The following is a 25517-nucleotide window of genomic DNA, read 5'->3' as shown; positions in this document are numbered from 1 at the left end:
TTGGGTTTTTAGTATGGAAATAGATGGGAGCAAGATGGAGGATTTGGGGTGTTATCTCTTGCTTATTCTTTCTTCTTCCCTCACTCCATTTTCTGCAGTGATGGTGGCACAAAGTAGTTTAAGGAGGTTGGGTCAAAGTAGGGATGACCTGTTTAGTATAAGTGATAGGTATTGGCAAATAATGATAAATAAAGAACACGTAACAATTAGTATAAAAGATAGCAACAGCCCAGTGCAGGAGTCACCAGATGCCTGAGCAGCTGCACAGATCTTAGTTGGGCACTGAGAAATTTGTAAGATAAGAAACAATAAACAAAGCGTGCAACCTTGAAAAATCAGAACCTGAAGTCTCCGTCTCTTTCTTGCGTCTGGCTCAGGGCTTTGCAGAAGGCAAAAAGACTCTAAAACCACCTGAATCTTGGAAGAGAAACCGAGACAAGGGTGGCTTCAGAACGGATCTGTTACAGTGACCTTTACTTATGTTCAGGAAGACAGATTTCAGTTTCTGTGGTGACTCTGTCTAAACACTTTAAAAGCTTTATCTCTCACTGTAATGATGTAGCAAACATATTTTTACACACAAGATCTGGGTTTTCTTTTTCTTTACACTTTTAAAATGTTAAAATAAGGCAAAATCCAGGGTTTCAAGTGCACAATATGAACAATATCAATCATTTATTGTACTGATAGGCAGATTCACTGTTCCTTCACTTAATGTACACAATCGTATTCCACATTGCATAGAGAAAAGAGGAGACAAGCAGGTAAGACGTTAAATCACAGTGCATGGAGTGGGAGTAAAACAGTGAGAATGAGCTGGCTTAAACTTATTTTAGTTTTTTTGTCTGTTTTTTTTTCCCAGCAAGACCCCATCCAGCACCACCTACCCCTTAACTTTCCAGGGCTCATCCTGGAGAGAGCCCAAGGCCATTAGGCCATTCCTGAAATGGCATTTAGTTGCTTGAGTTCACCTGAGGAATTCAAGAGTTTGTTTCAGTGGGAGTTCATAGAATGTTGGGATTGAGCCTCATTGTTTGAGACACGTTTCAAATAAAATGCATTTGCTTCCATTTGTTAAATAAGACACAGAAATGCATCTGAGAAGTTGTATATAGCTAATCTGCTAACCATGAATTGCTTCCAAAACAGATGTACATGGAGGCAGCATAGGTTTATTGGCTTTAAGACACAGCCCCATTTCCTTCCTTCTCCAGTACTTACTCGGAGCAGTGACCTGGACATTCATGAAGTTGTCTGGCATAAAATTGGTGTAAAGTAAAAAGGGAGCCAGGCCAAAAAAACCCCAAGGATGCAGGAAGATAGGACTGCTTCATAGTATAGTTCCCATTTAAAAAATACATCTCTAAGATAATAAAAAGCAGAGCCCACCATGTAAACTAAATTACTAAATCATTATAAAATCTGTACTATTTTTTCCTTCCTTTAACGTCAAATTTTAATGCTAGCAAGATAGACAAGTAATGCAGTGTAAGATCCAATGAGGCACATTTTTTAAAATAGTCAGTTTGTTCTTTACATGGTACAGGTACAAGAATCCAGGAGATACACAAACTAGACACCAATAATCTTAGGATATTAAATTTAATTATAGATTACACAGAATATGATGTAAAAACAGCAATTTACTAGAATAATTATAACTTGCAAAATGTGAAAATAGTTTAGAAAATGGATTGTCATATTCTCTGACACAGCAATAGTCATGAAAGGTACACTTATAGTATCATATGTTAATCTCTGTATTAACTATACTACCTGCCATTTAGCCAGGATTTCAAGTCTGATTAAAGGCATTTATTTCTGAAGTGCCTATGTTTAAATTCAGTAAAACAGCTAGACCGAGAACACTATATTTTTTATCAACTACTGCATGGAAATCTATTCCAGATAAATACTTTGTCTATATGCTATGAATTTGTAATGAGAAGAGTAATTGTTAAGACTGCAGAGAGTACAGACCTGTAAGTGGGTGGTTTGACAACTGAAAACATTTCCTAGTGCCTTATTAAATTTTTGAAATCAGACATGCCAATGTATCTCCTACTTCATACCTACATAATTTTTAATCTGAATTCATGTTTTATATTTAAAACACCCACATTTATTTGTTATGGGAAAGATATGTGTAGATCTTTTTGTTATGTAGTTTAATGAAATCTTGCAAGTGTCAAAGGATATGATGACCACAGCAATGTCAGCAGGTTTAATTTTTCTCCAGCCATGTTTATGAAACCAAAAACCCCAACCAAAACCAAAATCAACCCTGGCATATTTAGTTTCTTTTTGAATATACAGACTGGCCCAAACACTGACATTCTCTTTATCAATCTTATTGTTACAAAAACTGTACATTACAAACAGTATAGAAACAAACTGAAAGGAATGTGCCACACATCCTGGCTAATTTTCTATATGCAGTTTAAAAATACAGCCTACTCCCTTATAGTGCACTGTTATTGTGTAGAATACATCACTAGTTAGGTGGACATGATAGAAGAGCTCTAGTTTTCCTCAGCACAGAGAATGAGAGCCAATTCTGCTCGGTAAAGCTTTCCTCCATCAGACAAGGCCATGATGCTTTTCTTGTATGTTGCAAGGTTGGTAATGTCTAATTCCTATTTAAAGAACAGATAATGCTTTATAATTCCGTTTAGTTATCAGTATGAACAAGTTTATTTCCAATGGCAGGAAATGAGAAAAAATCCCAGGTATTCTCAGCCTATCCAACAGTAACACACTAAAATGTTTTTATATATTTGTATGTTATCCATATGATAGCCATATGTTAGCTTGCTGCTGGCTGGTGTCTCAGAAGCAAGCAAGCTCTTGACAGTGTAACTGTATAATCACAAGTCCCCTGGTTCAGGATTTACAGTGCTATTATTTCCACCACAATTTTTAGTTCTACTTTTCTTCAGGAATTATGACTTAGAAACTCTATATTTATCTTATTAGGATGGATTAAAGTGTCCTTAAAATCTAAATTAAATCTAATCTCTAAGGGGAAAGAAGCCCTCTAGGATTACCTTTTTGTTCTTTTCACAGAGATCCTTCAGTAGGGCATCAAGTTCATTTTCATCTATATAGCCATTGCCATCCTGAAAAATGCCATTAAAGATAAGTTTAAACATTTATTTTTAATTCCAGAGGTTATGGCTAGTTTTCCAAAAATGCAGAAAATAAGTGCCAATGAACAACACCGTTAATAAAAACATTTTTTTAAGACTTACTTGATCATACATCTCAAAGGCATTATTGAATTCTTTTGCACACATTTTGACACCCTAAATACAAAAAGGAAAACAAACCCATTAATGACACCAGTTATGTGTGATGGTAACAGGTTACCTGAAGAATATGAATATTCATACCTGAAATTTAATAAGAAAATTTTCCTGTACGGGGAGTAGTCTTTGGAGAGAAAAAAAACAACAAAGGTTAAGATATTTAACTGTTCCCATTACAGTACTTGGTGTATGATATTTGTTGTGAAAAGAAACAGAAGACATACCTGGCCAGTTCAGTAAGCTCCAACTTTCCATCATTGTTTGCATCAAACATCCTGAGCTGAAAGAATATATAAATTTACATTGCTATTCAAAGTTAATCAACCTACTGAAGAAAACACTTATTTGGAAAACTTAAATCCAATTAACTTTGTCCTGAAATGATGTCACTAGGTCACATTTGCTGTGTAATATGTTGATTTTAAGTACTAAGTAATTTATAGTAACTAATTTTACTGCAAAATCTTGATAAGAAACCAGATGAGCAATTCTGATTAACCTGTGGTAAGGTAAGTCTTAACCTGCCTACACTGATGAATGAATGTCCTGTATGAGAAATGTGCTTGTAATTATTTATAAATGACAGGAGTGTTGATGTGATAATATTTTACTTTTGACTTCATGTCCCATGATTTGGTAATAGAATCATTATTCTCTATTCATAAAGATGAAAAACTGTTAGGCTAAGTGCAATAGAATCTAAGGCATTCAATTCCTTAGACAGAAAACAATAGATACGCCATTCAAAGAGGTCTAAGTATTTAAGTAAAGACAATATTGTGTCACTGTGATATATTTTTTTAAAAAAAAGAAGTGTATGGATGTTGCAGATGATCATATTTTCTTGATGATAAGCAAATGGGAAAATAAATATCTCCAAAAAAGCATAATTAAATTATAGAAAGTACTGTGTTAATATAATTTCACAAAATAAGTGATTATTAATTCCAATAATTTTTAATATCTCTACTATTAAAGTGTTTTCCTTTGAGGCCTTGAAAGGATGAGCTCTCCTGCTACCTAAGAGGCAAAAACCAGCTTATAATAACTATTATAAGTAGATGAAGATACTGCTCCTGTATAAAATTTTCTCTTCCAGTATTTATGTCTGCATTGTTCCATTTTTCTACTTTCAAACATTATGTTGCACTTGCTATATAAAAGAGTCACCAAAGCAGCAGACTACAAAACATTGTATTGAAAGCACCATTACCCACATGGCACCCCATCACCTGGAATCACAGTAATTTTAGATGTAATTTATAGATAGGAGGAAAAGAAACAACCTGTACTGACATATATACATAAACATATATCCTCTTAAAGAGGGGACTAATTTAATGCAATGAAAAAAACCTGCTTTCACTTTGTTAATACACAGTGGATGACAGAGTATACCAGAAGAAAGTGGCAAATTCTACAAATGTTTATTTCTACAACACCATGGTTCCTCTTAACACTTCCTTCCTTTGCATAAAAGCAGCTGCCTTGCCTGCATTTCCCAGGAAAACAGATTTGCATATGGGGGAGGTAAGTAGTGGCAGCTGTGAACTTATTTTGTATTTTGATGAGTTGTTAGGGGCTGACTCTGGCTGCCAGCAGCTGCTCAGGACTGCGAATTTTCTATTATCTTTCTGAGGAGATGATTGGAGAGCTGGGCTTATTTTTTTTTTTTTCTCTCATTCTTTCACTAAATTCTTTGTCAACATGTGTCTCTGTAGAGGCCAGAACTTACAGGATGGAGGTCAAAAACTCCCCAAATGAAAATGTTATCTTCAGCAGTGAATGAGCAGTGACAATTCTATGTAAAGGGTTTATACTGGTACAACGAACCAGTAGATTTTTCCAGGAGAAACACAAGTTTTGTTCATTCAATCTTAAGCTAGTTTGATGGCTCGTACATCTACCTAGCATATTTTTTATTATTAAAAGCATTTTAGGATGAAAACAAGCTGGTAAAACAAAAAAATGTAGAGTTATACACTTCCTGAAGAACAGAATTCTGTCCTTTTTTTCTTGGAAAGCCCACGCAGAAGCCAGTACTGGTCCTTACCATGGAGTACCACAGCAATGGGATGGATGGATTGTTTCAAGAATGGGCTGATTTAAGGCCAGGGAAGCAACAGTTTTGCTGTAGTATTTATCTAAAACATTGGTTTATCTTTCTTGGAGCAATGGGAGAAGGAAAGTATGAGATGTTTGCAAATCTAAGGAAGCCACCACGCAGTAACGGCTTTTAAGACAAGGGACAGATACCACAGCACTGTAAGAAGGCAAAACATAGAAAGTAACACTAAATTAATTTAATTTAATTGAAACATAATAATATAATCATGACAACAACAATTTTGCTCCTATGAAATGTGAAGACTGATTTTACAACTAGAGGCACAAGGAAGAAAAACAGGGAAAATACTGTGGTATGGCATATTATATAAAAGCCAAGAAGGTTAAAAATTCCTGGGCTTTTCTTTTTAAGCAGTGCTGAAATCTGCCCGTCAAAGCTCTGTAGTTACAGAAATACTTGCAGGGCCATGTGCCACAGTTGTCTCTGTCTTGCTATAGCATAGTCTGACTGGGACCTGGTGGATCTCAAAGTCATTTGGAGCCTTCCAGTGGCTAAGGATAAACAGAGTTTGGATTAGCCCATTATGCCTGTAAATAAACTTACCATTATTTCTGTGTATTCTGTTAGCTTTGAGTCTTCAATCTGCTTATTTGCTTTCTGTAATAAATCTTTCAAGAAGCTCTGTTAAAATAAATAGAGTAATAGGTGAATATTTATCTAAATGTAAATGTAATGAGTAAAATGTTAGACTAGCTAACTTCAGATTAAAGTAATGAGAAATACTATTTTACTTCCACTATAGTATTTACTACTGAAGTCCCAAATAAATAGGAAAAAAATAGTTATTAACAGCTAACAATAGATGTTTCTTTTGACAAGTTCAAGTATATTGCATTTTATTTGGAAAAAATAACTAATAAAATTTCCTGCATTGTATGTCATTTGTTGTATTGTGAATTTGGAAATTTGGCTTTCAAGTATACTGGTTCTCAATCAGCTCTATCAGTAAACTAAACTAATTAACCTTGGGTGTCCTTGAAAACTTGTTATGCCTAATCACTTCTTGCAACATTGGAACAATGATCCTTGCCTATGGCAGTACCTGATGCTAGAAGTGAATATTGCTTCCTCCTACCTTGTGTTTTAAATGTGTGCAGCCAATTTCATTGCATTTTTGAATGAGAATTTGATGTCACGTGACTTGAAACACCAGCCATTTTTATTTTAAAAAATAAGATGGTTTCCACCCATTCAGTGTTTCAAATTTTTGCACTAGATCTGTGACATCAAAGAAAGAAAGACACCAAATTGTAAAGCAAGGACATTACAAGAACTGATGAAGGACCTAATTCCGGTCATCAGTTGGAATGTTATTATTTTTGTGCAAGTTTTGGCCACATTTCAAGATAGAAAATGGTAGAGCTTATAAGAAAATATACTTGTATTCCTGAACCTGAATGCAACCATGTCAATAGCTGTATGACTAAAACCCACAACAGTTATTTTAGCCTGGCCCACTCCATGCTGGAGGGTCCTCCTGGTAGTTTGTAAAACAAAGAATACAACAGAAATGTTGTGAATGGATGTTATGGAAGCATGTTTAATCTTGTGTGCTTCAATGGAAAATAGAAGTGGAAGGGAAATTAAAAAGCTCTTCAGTCCATGTTTCAAGAAAGGATTTTATCAATCTAAACTTCCTGAATTACTCTTCGATCTGAGCTATTGCCAAACCTTTCCTAAATACAGTCAGTGATGAGGACTCTACCTCCCCCTTAGACAACATATTCTACTGCTATTACTATTGTTAGAAAGTTTTCCTGATTTCCAGCTTAAATTTCACTTACAAAGTTGTAAGTGGGCGTACTTCTCCCATAGCAAAAGCTTAAAAATATTTGGGCTTGCCAAGAAATACTGATCTAAAAATAAACCTGGACATTTATGTCTTATTTTCAGTGTTAAAATGGCCTCTTTCTCTGAGGCAAAAGGAAACTCATAGCACAAGAGATATGAATTATTAGAGATTTAGTTAAAATGTCTTCATTCTTCAGCTGGCCCTCAATCAGCCCAGCCTTTTACAATCTATTTTAAAATATAGCAGTCAGCAGGCATCGCCTAACAGCTGGAGAGTTCTCAAGTGCTACCTTTTCCTGATCCTACCAATTTTAAATACACCAACCTCATCCAACCAGTCAGCAGAAGAATGGGCTTGTCTGTCTGAGAGTTACCCTAAGCTTAGATCCTCAGCAAATGTCACACAGATATCAAACTCAAAAGAGAAAAGGAAAAGGAAAAAAAGATTTTCTGTCATGAATTCTTTTTCTGAGCAGAAGAACAGTAAAGATTGTGAACAGTTTGATCCCCTGGTGCTTCATTTAAAACTTACATCACTCTTCTTTATACCACATATGGACAAAATAGCCCAAATTAGGTGGATAAACACTGCTCGATCTTTCTCTTGCTATGAATTGCTTTGATTCCTTTGAATGTAAAGCTACAATAATGAATCAAATGCAGTTGAACCATGGAAAATGGCACCTTTCTACTCAGAAAGCTGTTGTATATGAGCATCACTTCTATGAAGAAAGGTGGAGAAAATTGGGACGCTCAGGCTTGGAGAAGAGGAGCTTCAGAAGAACATCATCAAATATATAAATACTTCAAGGGAAGGTGCAAAGAGGATGGAGCTAGGCTACTGACAGGACCAGAGGCAGTGGTCACAAAGTGAAACACAAAATGTTCCCTCTGAGCATCAAGAAATACATTTTCACTGCAAGGATGACACAGCACTGACACAGGTTGCCCGTGGAGGCTGTAGATTCTTCATTCTTGGAGATATGCAAAGGCCATCTGAACAGGGTCCTGTGCAACTGGCTCTGGGTGGTCTTGCTTGAGCAGAGGGGTTGGACCAAATGACCTCCAGAGGTTCCAAACAACCACCCTGTGATTCCATGACACTAACTCAACATCGACAAATTGATGTTGGTTGTATGACTAAGGAATAAAATCACTCTTGTTTCAAGATTTCTGAACTGCACAAGGCTGAGATGGCTAATGGGATAGCCTTGATCCTGCTCTTATTTGTGCATATTAAAGCAGATACCAAAATCCTACTATGTTAACCAAGCAGATGCAGCACGATTCCATTTTTTAGTCTAACAGTATTACAGTAAGGAAATTATAGGGTTACATGGTACTTGGGACAGCATCAACTGTCCAGCAACATAGTGATTAATAGTAGTGATGCTCTTAAGAAAAAACACAACAAAGCTGCTCTTTTTCCTAAACGGAAAAAAAAAAATATCCAACATAGCTGTCAGAGACTCATCTTGCATTTTTAATCTCTCTTACTTGTAAGACACTTGGTACCCTAAGTCATTTGATCTGAATTAAAACATGGCTTAAAAAAACATTGATCAGATTAGAGTTTCACTTTAAATAATTTACCGGCGACAAAAACATCAGCTAATAGTATTGTAAATTTTGTCATGTTTGAAATGCAAAAACATTCACACGTGGGTATCTGGAGAAAGAGATAGCAGCACAGGCTGTAATATAACACCTATTCTCATGTTGTGCATGCTCATAGATACTGGTTTACCTTAAGTTCCTCAGAATCAATGAAGCCACTGTGGTCACTGTCATATTTCCTCCATGTCTGCAATCAGAACGTGAATGCTTTAATGATATGCTTATGGCAAACAAGTCCTCAATGGTTTTACAACAGGCAACTTTTCATACTGTACCTGCATGAAATCTTCACTTGACTTTAGCTGCTGGCATCTGAAGAACAACAGGAAATTCTCTTCTGTTGGCAATACCTGAGCAAGCTGTAACAAAATTTAAGAAAGATCAAATTTTTGCTTTTCATTAGGCCAGCTGAGCCTGAAATAGAGCATGAAGGTTTTTAAAATTGTATGACATTTTGTTCATACTGCCGCTGCCGTATTGTGACCCTCTTGGAAGCTTCATCCTGCTAGCTGAAGTGTTTGGAAGATGCCTCTGAAAGGCCTCTGGCTTGAAGCTTTGTCGCAATCATCAAGGTCAAACAGAACTTGAGGTATGAGAGAAGGGAGTGAGGTAGCACTTTACCAAAAGAGTAGCTGGGGAAAGGGGAAAAAACTCACCCATGCAGAGTTAGGATCTGTATCCATTGAATCAGCATGAAGGGAAAGCATAATAACACAAGGATTCACAGAGGAAAAGTGTGAAGGACCATGAATTAGGAAACTGATAAATACAGACTACTCAGATACCAAGGAAGAGAAAGAAAGAAAGGAACACTGACATGAAGTACATGTGTGTAATGTAAATGGTTAAATATAAGGAAAAGCCAGGAGAAAGAAAAGAAAAAAAAAAAAAAAAAAAATAGGGAGGATAAGGGATGGCAGTTCCTATTTGTCAGTCGCAGAGACGTGTTCAAAAAGAGCTATAAATACCAGAAAGAAATCAAGAAGGCTTTTAGCCCTGCTAAACCAGGGATGGTTCTTCCAATGCCTTTTCTCTACAAAAGGCTTTTTTAAAATCAGACATTATTGTACTGATTATTGAAAATGTTCATTTTCTATAACTCAATTTTGGCAAGTGACAAATGTAGAAGATGGAAAGTATGCTGTATAATTTAATGTAAAATTATGATTTGTTTTTAACAAAAGCCCAATTTTTTTTCTGTCCTCAAAATGTATGAAATATGTTTTCATTAAAAAAAGCCAAAAAACTTTTTACTTGAAGAATAGACCAGCTGTGCTTACTATGGAGAAAATGGAGAAAGATTTCTTAGCTGCATTCTTTTATGTAAAATGACATCTGCAGACTTTCTGGAGTTCCATCTTAAAGTTTTGATTCAAATTTTTGGTTTTCTGCCTTCATTCCACACCCTCGAATATTTTGTTCTGCCGATTTCTGTGCTATTGCCTAATTGCTGAGGTTTTTTTATTGGGAACCAGCAGAGCCATAAGTGACTTCAACTTTCACCCCACAGACGCAACAAAGTTATGGAGACATATCTCTTGTTTCTCTAAAATCATATATGCAAGGAATCAGTTAAATTCTTTCGGCTGAAAAGACACATCAGAGCACTCTCCTTACAGAACTGATGCAGCTGATGACAGGCTGTCAGGCCCATCAGAGCCTTCTGAGTGCTTTTGGTAGGCTGAACATGAAATCAAAATCAACCTAAGAAATGTGTTTTTGTCAGCAGCTTTCAAAACCTACTCCATTATAAATAGCATATACACGTATGGGTGAGTTTATATTTAAGCGTATGCAATAGCTAAATATGTGTAACTTAGTCCTGATTTATGAAAAAATATCTTCATTTTGCTCATGACAGAAAAGCTTTGATTTTTTAGAGTACACTCCTATTTAACGGCAAATGTTGAATGGAAGAACTATTTAGAACAAAAAAAAAGTCGTTTGGGAGAAGTGAGTGATTATAACAATGGCAAAGGCTTTGCTTGTGTGAAAAATATAAATAAGATGTCGTTCAATGACCTAGCTAACTCCTGTGAATTTTGCAAGGGCACCATAAAATAGTAACTGTCCAAAGGATCATTAACAGCTTATTAGCAGTACCAAACTGTATTTGAGGAAGAGAATATATTACCTCTGGAAGAAAATTACCTAATTTTAAGCTATACCTCTCACCCTTTGTAAGTCTCAGGAGAAAGCATTAAATTGCTTTTTGTGGAAAACTCTGCAGTATTAAAGGGATGAATAGATTATGCGGAAACTGGTTCAGCTTCCCAGTCCCAGTTTTATACCACTACCAAGAAGAAAGGTGGAAACCTGGTTTTATTTTAAGTGATTACTTTGTGGGGGTAAGCATACAGGGACTTTGTATGCATGCTTGAGTAAGAGTGCAGACCACTGCAAGTCTGTGTATGTCAGCAATAGTAGTTTAGTGAGCCTTGAGCTTTGCTGCTTTTATGGAGAAGGTTGGTTATCTCTGGATCACAAATAATAGAGGAAAATTACAAAGCCTGAGACTAGCTTGACTCCTCTCTGGTCAGCTGCAGGCTGAGGTGTGTCTTTACAGGTTACCTAGCAGAAAAAATACTCTCAGTACCTAAAACAATATCAGAACTATTTTCTAGACATTGTTCTCTAAGTAAATTCCATTGATATTTAGTGCTATTTAAAATTCCTTTCACCTGATAGATGGAATTTGCTTTGTAAAATCCCATAATAGAGCATGGGAGTACAAAGAGTATTTTAGGCTAATAAGTAGTCGATTTTATGTCAGCAGTAATCTTCAAATAATTTGAATGTGAAATTGCTGCAATTCTGAGTTTTGAAACCTTGAGTTTCACAGCCACATTTTAGTAAAATCATTGGTCTCAATGAGTACAAAAGGTCAGTTAAAGGTCTCTTACACAATGGCAAGAGTGTGGGCAGGGCAGGCTCTGCCTTTAGCTGGAGGACACTGGGTAATAGCCAGCGAACTAAATGCAGAGTGCTTGCAAAGACAGAACCAACACTTAATCTGAGCTGAAAATCCACTTCTTCCTCTGTGAAGTCACCCAGGCCTCCTCTTTATCTCAGTCAACAGACCTTTCCTGAAAACTCATTATTGGCTGGCACGTTCTTTGTCAAATGCTGTTGAGGGCTGGGAATCTGAATGGCTTTATGTAAGCTTTCTTAAACAGTGTTCACCCAATTTTCAGAAAAACTATTTGGTCTACTATGTAAATGAGACCAATCTGGAATTACTGGATTTTTTTTTTTTTTTAATATATAAGGAAGGAGAATAGAGTCCAAATACCCACTTTAATATACTGCTCTGCACATACCACACATTTCATGAGTCCCATCAGCAGTTTCCAAAACAAGCTTCATGCTGATGTAAGGGAAACAAAATATAGCTATTGGGTTTGGAAACTGCTATATTAAGGGAGAAAGTCCCTTCAGTCACTGAACTCCATACTATCGCTATTCAGTTGCTTCCGTGGATGCTGAGCATGCTTGGCACTTCACTGGGGGTGGTGAGCCATATCAGACCCTATTGGATTTGCTCATCTTCCTTCATTAAGACAATATCAGAATCAGAAATAGAATTTGAAAGGTAAACCTTCCAGTTATCTTTCCTAAGTGAAGAAACACAGTCTTTTTCAGGCACTGTTCACACATTCTTCTTGCATCAGTGCTTGCTATACAGATATTCAAAAAGACTAAGTTAAATAAAATTCTTCAAAACCAAATGAATTAGCATTTGTTAGTCCAAGCAACAAAAAAAGTGTCATATTAAATAAACACACTTCCTTCTAGTTGCAAAGCTATTTGATCAATGCAAAGTAGTGTTAAAAGACGTACATTTAAAAATCAATTGTGTCTGCAAGGTAAACAATTTGTTCATAATTATGTGGTAGTTTAGTCATAATTACACCTGTCTTTAAATAAGTATATAAAATTCAGACATATGACAGAGGAGAAAAGGTATCTTGAAATGATTTGTTGTATCAGCAGTGATACTTTCTATTGACTTCTACAGATACTAGTCAGTTCTCTGTTTTAAAATTAGCTACTGACCCAAAGCTGGTCACTGTAGAAATTTTGCAGGCCTGGCTTGTTTCCAACTGTTTCTTAATTAGCTCTCTAGGTCAGATTTCTTATTATCCAGAAAAAATTATAATAGCATTCAATAATAAAACCAGACTCTCAGAGTGACATAAATGAGTTGTTGATTTAAGCTCAGAGAAATGACTCTCTCAAACTGTAATCCTATAACCCCACAAACTCTCCTTTCTGACTTGCAATGCTGAAGAGTGAAATTTAGAGAAAACACAATGGTTCCACCCTTCCTAGCAAGTTGTCTAAGTTATACAATTGTTGAGCAGCTGTATGAGGAGGAGCTGGTTATCTTCCTTCTCTTCAGGAAAAGGGAGTAAGGAATGTGAGAATTTTTGGCCTGCCGTTCTGTTAAAGTTCAAGAAAGGAAATCCTACAAAATTCTTCTTTATGTCATGATTAACATGCTGACTTACTATATTTGGGGTTCTTTTAGAATAGACTACATACAGAGACTGCCCAATTAAGTTCACTGGGATGTTATCATCGCTATTAGGAATGGTGACAGAGCATGAGTTCAAAATCACAGGTAGCACTACCTCACATTACTTTTCATCAAATTACATTTTTAATTTAAATTTCTAAAAAAGAACTTTTATCTGCTTTTTGAAAACTTAAATTGCTGTTGATGCTTATTTGCATTTGAATAAACAGAGAAAAGTGAAATGACTTGTGGGGAAATGTCTGGAATGTTAATGAAAAAATTTTGTTAATGAAAAGGTTTTGTTGGTGAAAAGAAAAAATAAAGATCTTAAAGGAGAGGAAGAAATATTCTGTATATCTAAAATTCCGAAGTATTGGTATTTTATGCTCACATTGTTCTGTGCTAAATGTATTTTCTTCAAGTAATGTCACAAAGTAACTGTCTTACCTCGACTATACCTATTTTGCCATCAGTAGACTTCCCGTATTGGTCCACAAAAGCTTTCATTTCAGGTGTTAAATCCTACAAAGTTACAATGATAGAATTATTACGTTAAAATACATGAAACATACTTGAATAATCAATTATTTGCCAAATAATATACCACATTTATTGAAGTACTCACACATTGCAGCTACACTCGCCAAGTTTAAATGAAAATGAGCATTGTTTTTTGTCTTAAATAATGTCATTCTGATAAATTTTAATTCCTGGGGAATTATAGCTGGAATGAATGATTGGCATCTAAATACTTAGAACGCTATTTTAGTTTGCAGAATGAGAAAATTATAAGGACAGATGTGTTGGAAGATGTGTCTAACAGTTCCTTTGTTTAAGATGCTGACAGTGAAGTTCATAGGCAATTATTACTCCATTTTCTCAGTTTTCGTTTTTAAATTAGTAACTTGAAGGCAGTGCAGAATCTTTCAAAATAAGAAAAAAATTTCAGTATAATACATCTGAACACCAAAATAGTCTTTCCACGTTTTTGAGTGGATTTTTTCCTGAACAATAGATGCTATTTTAGTCTTAAAAGATCTCATCACAATATTATATTTTTCACTGTTTAGTATTTGGTTATCATGGAAACAGAGTCGAAATGTCACTGCTTAAATGTAGGAAGGGAGATTTAGGCAGGCGAATACTTTAAGCAGTACCTTAAATCTGACAGAATAAAGCCATTATTGTTGTCCATAAAAATTATGGTCCCTGCTACACATCCATTCTCTAAAGAGTATTCTTATTCTAGGCTACGGCAGAAAGTGCCAGCCTTGGGGTAAACATCTAGACATTTGATTTCACACTTCAGCTTGACCTACCTTTCTTTGATATGAGATGTCATCAACCTTCAATACTGATTAAACTTTTAAATTTTGTTGTATTTCTTAGAGGTGGAAGCTTGTGAAACCATTCAGCAAGAATAGGGTCACAGTTATATTGAAACAATGGGCAATTCTACAGTTATAGACGAAGTTACATCAGACTTTGGAAATTAAAAGTTTAGTTGTTATAACAGATCTGATTATATAGGACCTAAGTGATTTTCTCACTGGAGATACAGGGACTCTCAGCTGTACAAAGTCCGTTGTAGCTTGTCCCAAATTTCACCTGTCAAAGCTAACTAAAATGTCAGTTCCTTGTAGTTGACACAGTCACGGCCTAGTATCCTATTTCTGTCAAAGTCATCCATAGCAGGTTAGTAATTTGCCGTGGCTTTAATTAGAGATGCGGTTATTAATATAATGGACTTCAAAGTCACCTTTCATCTAATGATCCCAAAGTGAGGACAAGTTTGCTTAGCAGATAGAATGGAGAATTAGACACTTGGATTTTAATTAGTCCTGGTTAAATATTTTACTAATCTTTCTAATAGCAGCTCTACAGTGCCAGACAGTGTCCAGCCATTGAAGGAGGCACAACTGATTACAGGTTAAACCGAGCAGGAAGCTTATCCTCTAGCTCATTATTCAGAAATTATGGTGAGTTTTTTGGTGTTCACCTCACCTGCTCATGAGCTTGGAGAGTTATTTGAGTTATGTCATTCAAATATATATTTTTGATCAAAAAAACTTGTCTAAATTTAACCAAGTCTAATCCTAAACTGGTGCAGATGCAGCGCTCAGTTTCTGAAATGAAAAAATTAGCCCTTCACAACTCACTCAGACACCTCAGAAAAGATATTTTTCCAACAAGCAGAAAAAATTAGCTTTTTTTGATAAGATTTGAAAATGTAAGGATAGTTGGCATGACAGAAAAACTCACGTAATTGTACTCAAAAATCACGTATTTCCGAGGAGAAATATTGTGATTATCTATATGGGCAGAGAAAGTGAGAAACAGATGTGAAATAGCTCAGACGAGATCCACTTATTGACACTTCCTCAACCTCTGCGTTGGCCACTTATACCCCAGAGTTTCTTTCGGCAGTTGGCACACTCAGAGAATGTATTGCATAAATGTGGGTCACAATAAATGGAAGCTATGATTATACACTTTTGTAGCTTCTATCTTTAAAAAAGAGTTCTTTTAACTTGGCTGAAGTTATACCAGATCAATTCAGTATCTACCATAATGCATGAAGCAAAAAGACCTACTGTTACCAAAGCCCAAGCACTAAAACTTCTGAGTAGACATTCTCCCCTTTCAGAGGGGCTAGCCGGAATCAAGCTGCATGTTACCTCTCTGTCTGAGAAAAAGCAGCTGTGAAAGTACAGGCTTACTAAGTGGATTAATACAAGGATTAGCATCAGAACGTAATTAGAACAGTTCTGTAGTTGGGAAGAATATTAGGAAATATTAAACCATCCTATTCAATGACAGCACCAATGCGATTCTTCAATGCATATGGCATGACTGATGTAAAATCCAGCTATGAAGAATGCATAATTGAATATTTCAAAAATAGTGAGCAGAAGAGTGACCTGAAGTGCAGAAGTTAATGATGACAAAGAAGCTTTGGGCTGTTAAAAGAAGGACAGACAAGGAAATGACATATAACCTACACTAGTTTCTCAATGTGTCCCTTCTGGCAGAAGTACAGATAGTCAAAGATACTGAATTAGTATCCCGTGAGACAAGAAACTAACTAATGAGATGCTTGTTTAGCAAATGAGCCTTCAAATGCAAGAATCGGGTTAGATTTGAAACCTAAGATGACATATAGCCACACTCCAGAGGTCACAGACCAGGTGCTGAATTCGGTTTTGCTACTGTAGATTGCACTTTTCAGCAGAACACTCCAAAGCTAGGTTTGAATCAGAGAAATGGGACAGAAAAACTTAAACATCTGAGCATTTTCAGAATATAGTGTCAGATACTGGCAGGAGTAATTTAAAACAATCCAAATGCATTATAACATTGTAGCAGATAAGAATAATTCTGCAAGGGTTTCTGTGTTGCTTTGACTAGGCTATGTTTTGAAGAGATGCATACTTGCTTCAAGAGAGAAAAGATCCTGACCTTAAAATTATAAATATTTTTTTTCTTGAGCTTCTAATTAAATTTTAAACTACTCAATAACATATTAACATTTCTACTAACAATGCCATACATACTAAATATAAAGAGGCTTTGATATCTTCTTTCTATGGAGGAAACTTAAGTCTCCTGCACTTTAGCATAGAAGAGAGATCTGTTCTGCTGCAGTACCTGAAATGTATTGAAATTGTTTAATTTTTCTATGAAAAAACCATAGTTTTTTTTCTTCTAAAGATCCCACATTCCTTTCCCAAATTTCTGGTTTTTTTTTTTTTTTTTTTTTTTTTTGGTTGGTTTTTTTTTTTTTTTTAACTTCAATTTGGCTTAATTTTATTTTTAATTTCAGTTTGAACTTACGCCCAGGAAAATTAGAGCCTACACTAATGTCTGTAATAAGAATTAACTGCTACCTAGACTACAGTAACATTAGAGGCATTGCTGGGAGACAGATTTTCATATGTGTAAAGTTTGTACTCATACAATTTATATGATACAATTTCCCACAAAAACTATTAAGATTCATATTATTTTTTCTGCATTTATGTCTAAAATACATAGGAACTTTCAAAGCAAAGTTAATTATTGAAAAGCTATTTCTCAGTTTGGAAGCATTCTTATTATGAAGTATTAATCTATTTCCTCCATGCACACGTCATCCACTTAAATTACTTTTTTTGTGTGTGTGTTTCTTTAGAAGTCTTTTAGCATAGATTCATTTAGACTAGTTCCGTTAAGTTATGTATTGGGTTTTGATGCCAAAAGTGGCTATATGGAATCTTTAATTTCTTTCTTTCTCCCTTTTCTTTTCCCCCCCGCATGGGTATAGTTTGGAGGAACCGAATAATTAATGTTTCGATAACTCATACACAGAAGTATTTTGACAACACTCTCAAAACCTTTGGTGTCTCTCTGAGCCATTTAAATAGTCAGGATTTGGTACTCGTACTCCCGGTGAAGAGCAGTGTTCAGGAGTATCTGCAGATCTATCTAGTGACCACCAAGGGGCAGAAACGCATTTCAGCCCGTGCTGCCCATTATGTGTGAAATTAGGAGTCCAACTACCCTGAAGTGTTGGGGTTTTCTCTTCCTCTTCCTCTTTTTCTTTTTCTTTTTCTATTTTTTTTTTTTCTTCCCGCTCCCCCTCTCTCCGCCAGTTTTAATGAGTACATATCTGGATCAGATAAGATTAATTGCAATGGGATAAGGTCCCATCCAAGACAAAAAGACAGCATCCATACATTCCTTGACTTTTCTTTTAAGCGCTGTCAGAAGTATCAGCTTGTAGCCTGGCAAGGCGGGAGCGGGAGCCGCTCATCAGTGAGGCGGACCCTGTTTTCACCTTTCCAAAGCAGATGATTTATCTGATTTGCATCATCTGCTCATTTTTAACCAAGCTATTTTCCTTTGCCCGGTGCGGCAGGCACACGAACCGTGCGATGACAAGAGAGAACCGGGGCACCGGAGTTTGATCAAGAAAACTCTTCTTTCCCGAAGAAGACGTAAAAGTGGGGCGAAACATTAACCTACCAAGCCCGCCTTCTTCCGTGCCTGCTGCAGCTCCTGGATGAAGTTTTGTAGCTCCTTCCCGTCCATGAATCCATTGCCTACAACAGAAAGAGTTACGGTTGCCGTCACAGCTCCCTTCAAACTCTCTCTCCGTTCTCCAGCGCCGGCAGGGGCGACTCCGACCCGGCTGCTCCGGGCCGGCGAGCGGCTCCCCGAGCACCCCTCCCGGCAGCGGCCCCAGCCCCTGACGGCTCCGGGGCTGCGCCCGGGGCTGCGGGCGGCGGGCGCCGGGCGGGGACCGGGCCGGTGTCGGGCGGGCAGCGGTGCTGTCCCCCCAGCCTCCCGCGGGCTTGCCCCCCTCGCCCCCCGCGCCCCCGCCGCCCCGGAGGGGAAGGAGTCACCGTCGGAGTCGTAGTGGTGCCAGATCTCGAAGAACTGGGCGGCCGAGATCTCCACGCCCTGCAGGTGAGTCTCTGCCGTCATGGTGGGCGCGGGGCCGGGCGGGGCGGGGGCGCTGTCCGCGGTCCTGACTCGGCTCTGACCGCGGCCGGCGCGGAACGACAGCGGCGGCTCCGACGGCTCCTCCCGCCGCCGCCCCGCCGAGGGCTATTTATGAGGCCTTCCCGGCCGGGCCACTCCCCCCGGCGCTGCCCTCCCTCTCCGCGGGCCCCGGCGAGCCCTCCCCGCCCTGCGCGGGGGGGCCGGGGTCTCCCGGCGGTGGCACCGGGGCTGGGGCCGGCCCGGCGGCGGAGCCCTCGGGAACCGACGCCCCTCGACGCGGGAAGGGTGTGTGGGTGCTAGCGGGGAGCCCCGGAGCAGAGAGAGCACCGCTGAACGACCCACTCAGGAGTTACTGTGCATCCCTTGCTGCGGAGGCCATGCCCATGAGACGTGGGGACGGAGGGTGAGCGCAGCCTCCCAGTTTAGCCGTGGGGTTTCCATGTGGAAGAAGATCCTGAATTTTGGAGCGTGGCTTGCAGCATCTCAGGATGTCCCGGTACAAGAAAAAAAAAAAAAAAACAAAAAACCAACACTTGGGGCACCATGAGGGGTGTTCACTGTTCCATCCCCAATCCAGACGCGCAGACTGCTTTGCACAGAGCTGATCTCTGAAGAGCCGCAACCCTTTACCTGGCATTCTTTCTGAGATATAGTGGGATATTGCGCTACCCATATTGAGACAGCATAGAAACAGTGCAGAGGCATGAGGGTCTGCTGCAGTCTGCTCTGACTGAGTGAGAGGTTTTTATTGGTAGACCAGCTTTGGAGACTTGCTCTCTTATAAGCAGTGAGTTGGGGGAAGGGGACAGAACAGCTTACAGAAATCTTCCTCTTCCACTGGGGAAACATGGTGCTGTGCTGGTAATGCTGCCTAAGCCCCTTTTGGGATGACTACTTTTAGTCATTAGGGCTACCTGGGTACTCTGAAGCACTGAAATTGCATTTCTCTTTCCTGCAGTATCCTTCAAACACTACACTGAGTTACGATGGTTTGATGGTCAGGATGACTGGCTGACCGGACATTGCCAAATGCAGTGGGTAGTACAGTAAAGATGAGAGATGCAAACAGCTGGGAAACCCAGAAATCTCCATGCATAAAGTGATCAGCATGACTAACAGTAGGACAATAGTATGTTAAGACTCACAAATAGCATGAGCATAAAAGAATAATGGGATAATGCAGAAGACAGCAAAATGCCAATGGGGATGGATAATCCATCAGGATGAGAGGGGGATGTTTCGTTAAAGGCTGACATGTTGTGAGAGGGATTTCATTAGATTGGGTGGCTGAAATCTTGTATGCATTATGCAACAAGATGTGGACATAGTGATTAAGTAATCATGAGACCTTATACTTGATTCCTTCCATCTTTCCATTCTCCTGTTTCTCCACCTGTTATGTGCAGCCCTCTCTCCTTCTGGTACTGCTGTTTGGCTGTGAGTTCTTCAAGAGGTGCACCAGGCTGGCCTGCGTGAATTTAGCTGCTGAATGAAGAAGCAGCTAAGAGAAAAGACAGAAGAAACTTCATCTCTTTGGTTCAAAATATTTGTATTAGTGAAAAGTGTTCAGACTAGTTTTTCCGTCACAAATACCCATTATGCTTGCAAAAGGGTTGAAGAAATTTGAATATTTCCTCACAATCAGGCTCTGTGTTTCACCAAGTAAAAAAAAAAAAAAAAAAAAAAAATTAAAAAATCATGACTGGGTCAATTTCCCATCTAGGAACCACTTTTCAGGCATGACTTTCTCAGCGAAGGAGACTTCAGTGGGAACCATATCACAAAACTTTTGTAATCTGCGTACATCTTTTCTTGAAAATAAAAATCTGAAACTAACACATTTCCATAAAGTAGCAATAATGACCAGAAAAGGGAAAATTCGTGAGGCTTATTTTCACAAGGAGCAAGGACATGGCAGAGCTCTGGCCTCGACAAATGGAAGCACAGTGAATCAAGCCTGGGATTATTCTTTCTACTTTGAAAAGACAATGGGGTGCCAGTGACGCAAGGACACTGGAAGGAGACAAAGGTAGAACCAGCATTTCCTTCATTTTTAGATAGAAGATGTCTGTGCCAGTGAGGCAACTTCTTATATGCCAAGCGTATTGAATTACCCTGTCCAGTGCAGAATTTCAGCTTCCAGCAAGCCTGCAGGAAAAGAAACCAAGTACTAAACCTGTTTCAACAGACCTTTAACTTGCATCTGATGTTGATTTACTCCTTGCTGCCTGCCATTTTCCAATGGCACGTCACATCTTGTTCTTTTCCCTGACCCAAAAGACTGTAGCTGAATGGGAGCGAAGAATTTAGCATTGTTTGGGGCCAGCTCAACCTTGTTCATCTGACTGTTCAGACTTTTAAACGAATAGGAGATGCAATGTTTACATTTTAAAAAGTTCTCAGAATAAAATATTTTACATAGGTCATATGTGGCCAGGAGGATTTAAAATAAGTCCCACATGAACTTTTGCTACTTCTCCCTGTAACTGTACAATTGAATGCAGATGCTTGGACACGTTGACCTCTCATTATGCTAACATCTACAAAATCTGTATTGGCTCCAGAGAATTTATGCATCTTTGTGTGTTCTTTATAAAACAGTATATCAAGGTGAATGGGTTTCTAAGTCCTCTGCTGCGCTTGACATGATCCTTCTGCACAAGCATAAAAGTAGCAGATATTTCCGTGCAAAAATAATCACTTACATAACTAACTGTACACCGTATTTTTATGATTAATGAATAACCAAGCCAGCATTCATATTTAATCCCACTGGACTCTGCTTATGCAAAACTAAATTGGAAACTGGTCATTTCAATTCAAGAAGCTATTAATTTCCATTGAAAGAGGAAGCACTGGAAAAGATTTAAAAATGTAGATATATACAGGATGTGATCCATAACCCAATGAAGTCCATGCAAATTTTCCCAGTGATTATAGAGGGCTTTATGTAAAGACAAAACTCTTCTCATTTTCAGAAATCGTATGTATGGTGATAAGCAGATATACGTATTGATTAATGAATTACTTTACTGAGAAGCCCAATCCATATCTGGCAGAAATCAGAAAAGCTGCAAGCCAGCTAGGAATTTGACCCAGTATCTGAGTGGTGATGATTTTCTTTGAAATTTTTGTTATTCAAAATTTTTTTTTTTTTTGAACGTCGCTTTTCTGAGACTTCTTAATTCTGACTACCAGGCTTCTCTCTTCACTCTCAGGAAAGCACCTAATGAGAATAGCCCAAGGATTTCTCAAGATGTGTGGAAGTCAAACATGCCAAGTATAACTTAGGATATCCCCCAAATAAATAACAGGACAATTCTCAGTCAAAAAACACAGAAATTTAAGCATCATGTGAAGCATCACAAACTTGATTTTGTCGAGCAGAGATCAAAAGAGATGCAAATGTAAGAACTTGTCCAACATGAGCGACACAAAAGCTCCACAAGGACCACAGAAGTTGTTTTCTTAACTATTCTCAGTCCATCATCAGAAGTTATATCAAAGGCATGGACTGTTTTGTCACCTCTCTTTTGAAAGGCCACATTCTTGTTTGATCCTGAGTTTTGGCTAGATTTGCCTTATGAATTTCTTCTTTCCTGTTAGCTCCTTAGTGACTATTAGTGCAGTCATTCCTGAGAGATGTGGAAGGAAATCCTGGTCTTTGGCTGAAGTTGCCAGCTTTTCCTTATGGAACCGTAAGAGTAAGAAGCATTTTGAAGCAATTGATTTCAGAGATTTTAATTATAACCTTTTCATAATACAGAGAAGGTCTCTCTTGCTCTTATACACTCTTACATTATCTATTTACATATTACATATCTGAAAAATATCATAACTGGAAGCCTTTCATAAGAGAAAAAATATGAAGGTTATGCTAATTCTGAAAAGGGGAAAACATCTGTACCTATACAGAGTAGAGCATAGCATAGCAAAGTATAATTTATCCTGCTATTGTCAGTCTTAACAGTGACAGATGTACAAACCAGATGATAGATAAGGGCTAGGACTTTATAAAGTGGTCCTTGGAACCCAAACAATGGAAGATTTTTTTCTTTTAAATTTTTGATCCAGGTCATGAAATAAGACCCCCAAGCTCACACCTGACACATAAACCAGGCAGAGAAGCTGGAACAGTGTTGTTACCTGGTCTGGGCTGTGGCAGAATTTGCGGAGGTAGTGTGGGGCTCTAGAATGCAGCTTGAGGTGTGTGCAACTACCCCCAAATATAGCTGCCTGCGGGTGGGAGAACAGGTCTTTTCAGAATATTTGGCTAATACTACAGAATAGTTTATTGCTTAATTTTTCTTTATCTACATTTCAATCAGCATTTGTATTCTTTAAAAATGAAAAAGACTATGCAGCATTGAAATGCACTCTCTATGTTAAGCTGCCCTTGGATTATACAGTCATTATGGTAAACCACTATTGGCACGGGAAATATATTATGTAAATAGTGGAGTACACAAGCCTTTGCTGATCTTTACAGATAGTATTATATAGAGACAGAAATATATTTTCCATGCACAAGAGAGAATTTTCCAAAAATTTTTTGAGGACTTAAAATATATTTTAATAGAAACTGAAAATTGATGAGTCACTTGTGATTTCAGATTGTGGCATAATCCAACCCTTAACCTTTTGACAGGTGAAGCTAGGGCCTAATTCATCCCTTTCTAATCTACTTTATATCTTTAAAGTCTCGTCTGTAGCCTTCCAAAAAGAAGCATAATGACAAGGCAATACTCAGCAGTAGTTTTGTTAGCATTAGAAAGCTAATAGTCTATGCAACCATGCTTTGCCATGTCTTCCCACCCTGTAAGATTCTCAGAGACATCAGAACATTACATTCTTTACTTTGCAGCTCCTTTACTTCAAAAACTAAATGGATGCCCAGCACAGAAATCATAGGTGGCACTGACCTGACTCCAACCTAGCCATCCCCAAGACCTGGGAGCATGATAGCCTCTGGCTCCAGACATGGGAAAACAGCTTTTTTGTTTGAAGGAATACACCACCATGTTCATGCATGAAAACTTGTACTGGGTGGTCAGAGTATCAGTACCACCAGGAATAGCACGTGATTGGATGGGATCTGTTTGATGACTGTTTGATGATCTGTTCATTACTATAGACCAACTATAGCCAAGCAGAAAACAAGTGAAATCATGCAGCACTCTTGCATTTAGCCTCAGCTTTCCCAAGATAATGCCTAACTTTGTATTGTCTTGTATTTTGTTGCTAAGTTCCTGGCTAACTATGAGATTTAAAAGAGCCTTAGGGATGACCTAGCTCATACCAGTAGAAAGCAGCTTGGGGGTGACCTACCTCATGGCAGGAAAAGCAGCTCCTCTTGCCCACCTGCCACAATCCCCTAATACCTTTACCCTGGTGGCCTGTGAGGTGTTGTGCAGTTACTGCTACAGCCAAAGCTACTCCTGCCACAAGGAGCTCTTGCCTTGAGTTTTCTCCATGGCACAGACTGGCTGGGGATGGACTGCAGATCACTGGACCCGGTGCTATCTAGGAAAACCTGATCCAGTGTTCATTCTTGATTTTCAGCGACTTTCAGTGGGATTTTTAGTGGCTTTTATTGCTATATGACAGACTGGATTTTTATATTCTTTTTGTTTGGATTTTCCTCCTCTTCCACTGGTTGGATAGCGTATATTTGCATGCAGTTCCTAGCAAATCCAGCAGAGTTTGTCTAGCAAGTACTTATCTGGGATGTTAATGCTACTTATAGTGGTGGTAGTTACTAAAGCTTTCAGAGATCCACCTTGTGAGACATTTTACTGGAAGACAGCTGGAAATTTAGGATACTCGTTTGGAAGGTTTGCCTGCCTCTTTGGAGAATTTTAGAGCTCCTTTGGAGTATTCAGGACACTTTCACTTTACATCCCGGAGAATTCAGACTGTCTAGTTTGCATGCTTTGGCCAAGCATTAGCTCTGCAGTGGGAGGAGAGCTGGGTGTGTGTCAGTGGTCCCTGTTCCCAGAGTCCTCACTTCCTGAGCACTGGCTTCCTTTTTTTTTTTTTTTTTTTTTTTTTTTTTTTTTTTTTTTGCAAAGAAACTTGAGCTGACAGCTGAAAGGAAAAATAGTACACCCACAGGTCCTGCCATTCTGGTAAGAGGGGGAGCAGGGCAGTGGGGAGCGTCCTGGGCCACACCTGCCCTGCAGTCCAGGCACATCCACAGGGCACTATTCTACTTGGAGGAAAAGCAGATTGTGTGGCTGAAGGCATGGAACTTAGGGGTACCTCAGATGTGATGGGATCCATGTAGAATGGAAACCCCTGGGGACAGAATGAGAGACAAATCTTCCTCTCTGTTTTCTCTGCATCATCTGAAATGAACTCAATGCTCCTTAAGAAGAGCATGAATCATGAGAAACACAACCCGTGTCCCAGAGTAGTTATGTAGGATGATCACATACTGTTAATTTGTAACTAGGAAATGCAGTGTTCTTTATAAAGGTTGAATTAAAAACATAAACTACAGTGTTTTCTTGTTAGGGTTCACAGCACAGGCCTATCCCATGCAATCTATGTGCTGCAAGGGTCTACCACAACGTAACAGTTGCTTGAAAAAGTATTCATTTTGGCAAAGTTACGAAATATGAAGTTGTTTAATAAGTAGCTTCAACCTTTTCTAAGTAATGGAAAAACT

General features: G+C 38.3%; 1 protein-coding gene across 1 annotated transcript; it reads right to left on the bottom strand.

Annotated features, from left to right (window-relative positions):
- Window positions 1-646: 646 nt before the first annotated feature.
- On the bottom strand, window positions 647-18927 carry CALB1 (calbindin 1). Its single transcript, XM_040063141.1, has 11 exons — window positions 18748-18927; window positions 18368-18444; window positions 13811-13885; window positions 9120-9203; window positions 8975-9031; window positions 5980-6057; window positions 3533-3588; window positions 3393-3432; window positions 3252-3305; window positions 3048-3119; window positions 647-2636 (listed from the first exon to the last, which is right to left on the bottom strand). Exons 1-11 carry the CDS (start codon window positions 18827-18829, stop codon window positions 2523-2525), a joined length of 789 nt encoding a protein of 262 aa, XP_039919075.1. The 5' UTR covers window positions 18830-18927; the 3' UTR covers window positions 647-2522.
- Window positions 18928-25517: the final 6590 nt, after the last annotated feature.

This window comes from Hirundo rustica, chromosome 1 (genome assembly GCF_015227805.2).
Source record: "Hirundo rustica isolate bHirRus1 chromosome 1, bHirRus1.pri.v3, whole genome shotgun sequence".
Taxonomy (NCBI): Eukaryota; Metazoa; Chordata; class Aves; order Passeriformes; family Hirundinidae; genus Hirundo; species Hirundo rustica.
This window is presented reverse-complemented; position numbering and strand designations above follow the sequence as displayed.

Excerpts from the sequence above, each read along its gene's own strand:
- CALB1 (XM_040063141.1), bottom strand. The coding sequence starts at position 18,829 with ATGACGGCAGAGACTCACCTGCAGGGCGTGGAGATCTCGGCCGCCCAG. Across the intron at positions 13,886-18,367 it reads CACGGAAGAAGGCGGGCTTG|GATTTAACACCTGAAATGAA; the intron begins GTAGGTTAATGT and ends GTAACTTTGTAG. Across the intron at positions 3,306-3,392 it reads ATTTTCTTATTAAATTTCAG|GGTGTCAAAATGTGTGCAAA; the intron begins GTATGAATATTC and ends TTTTGTATTTAG.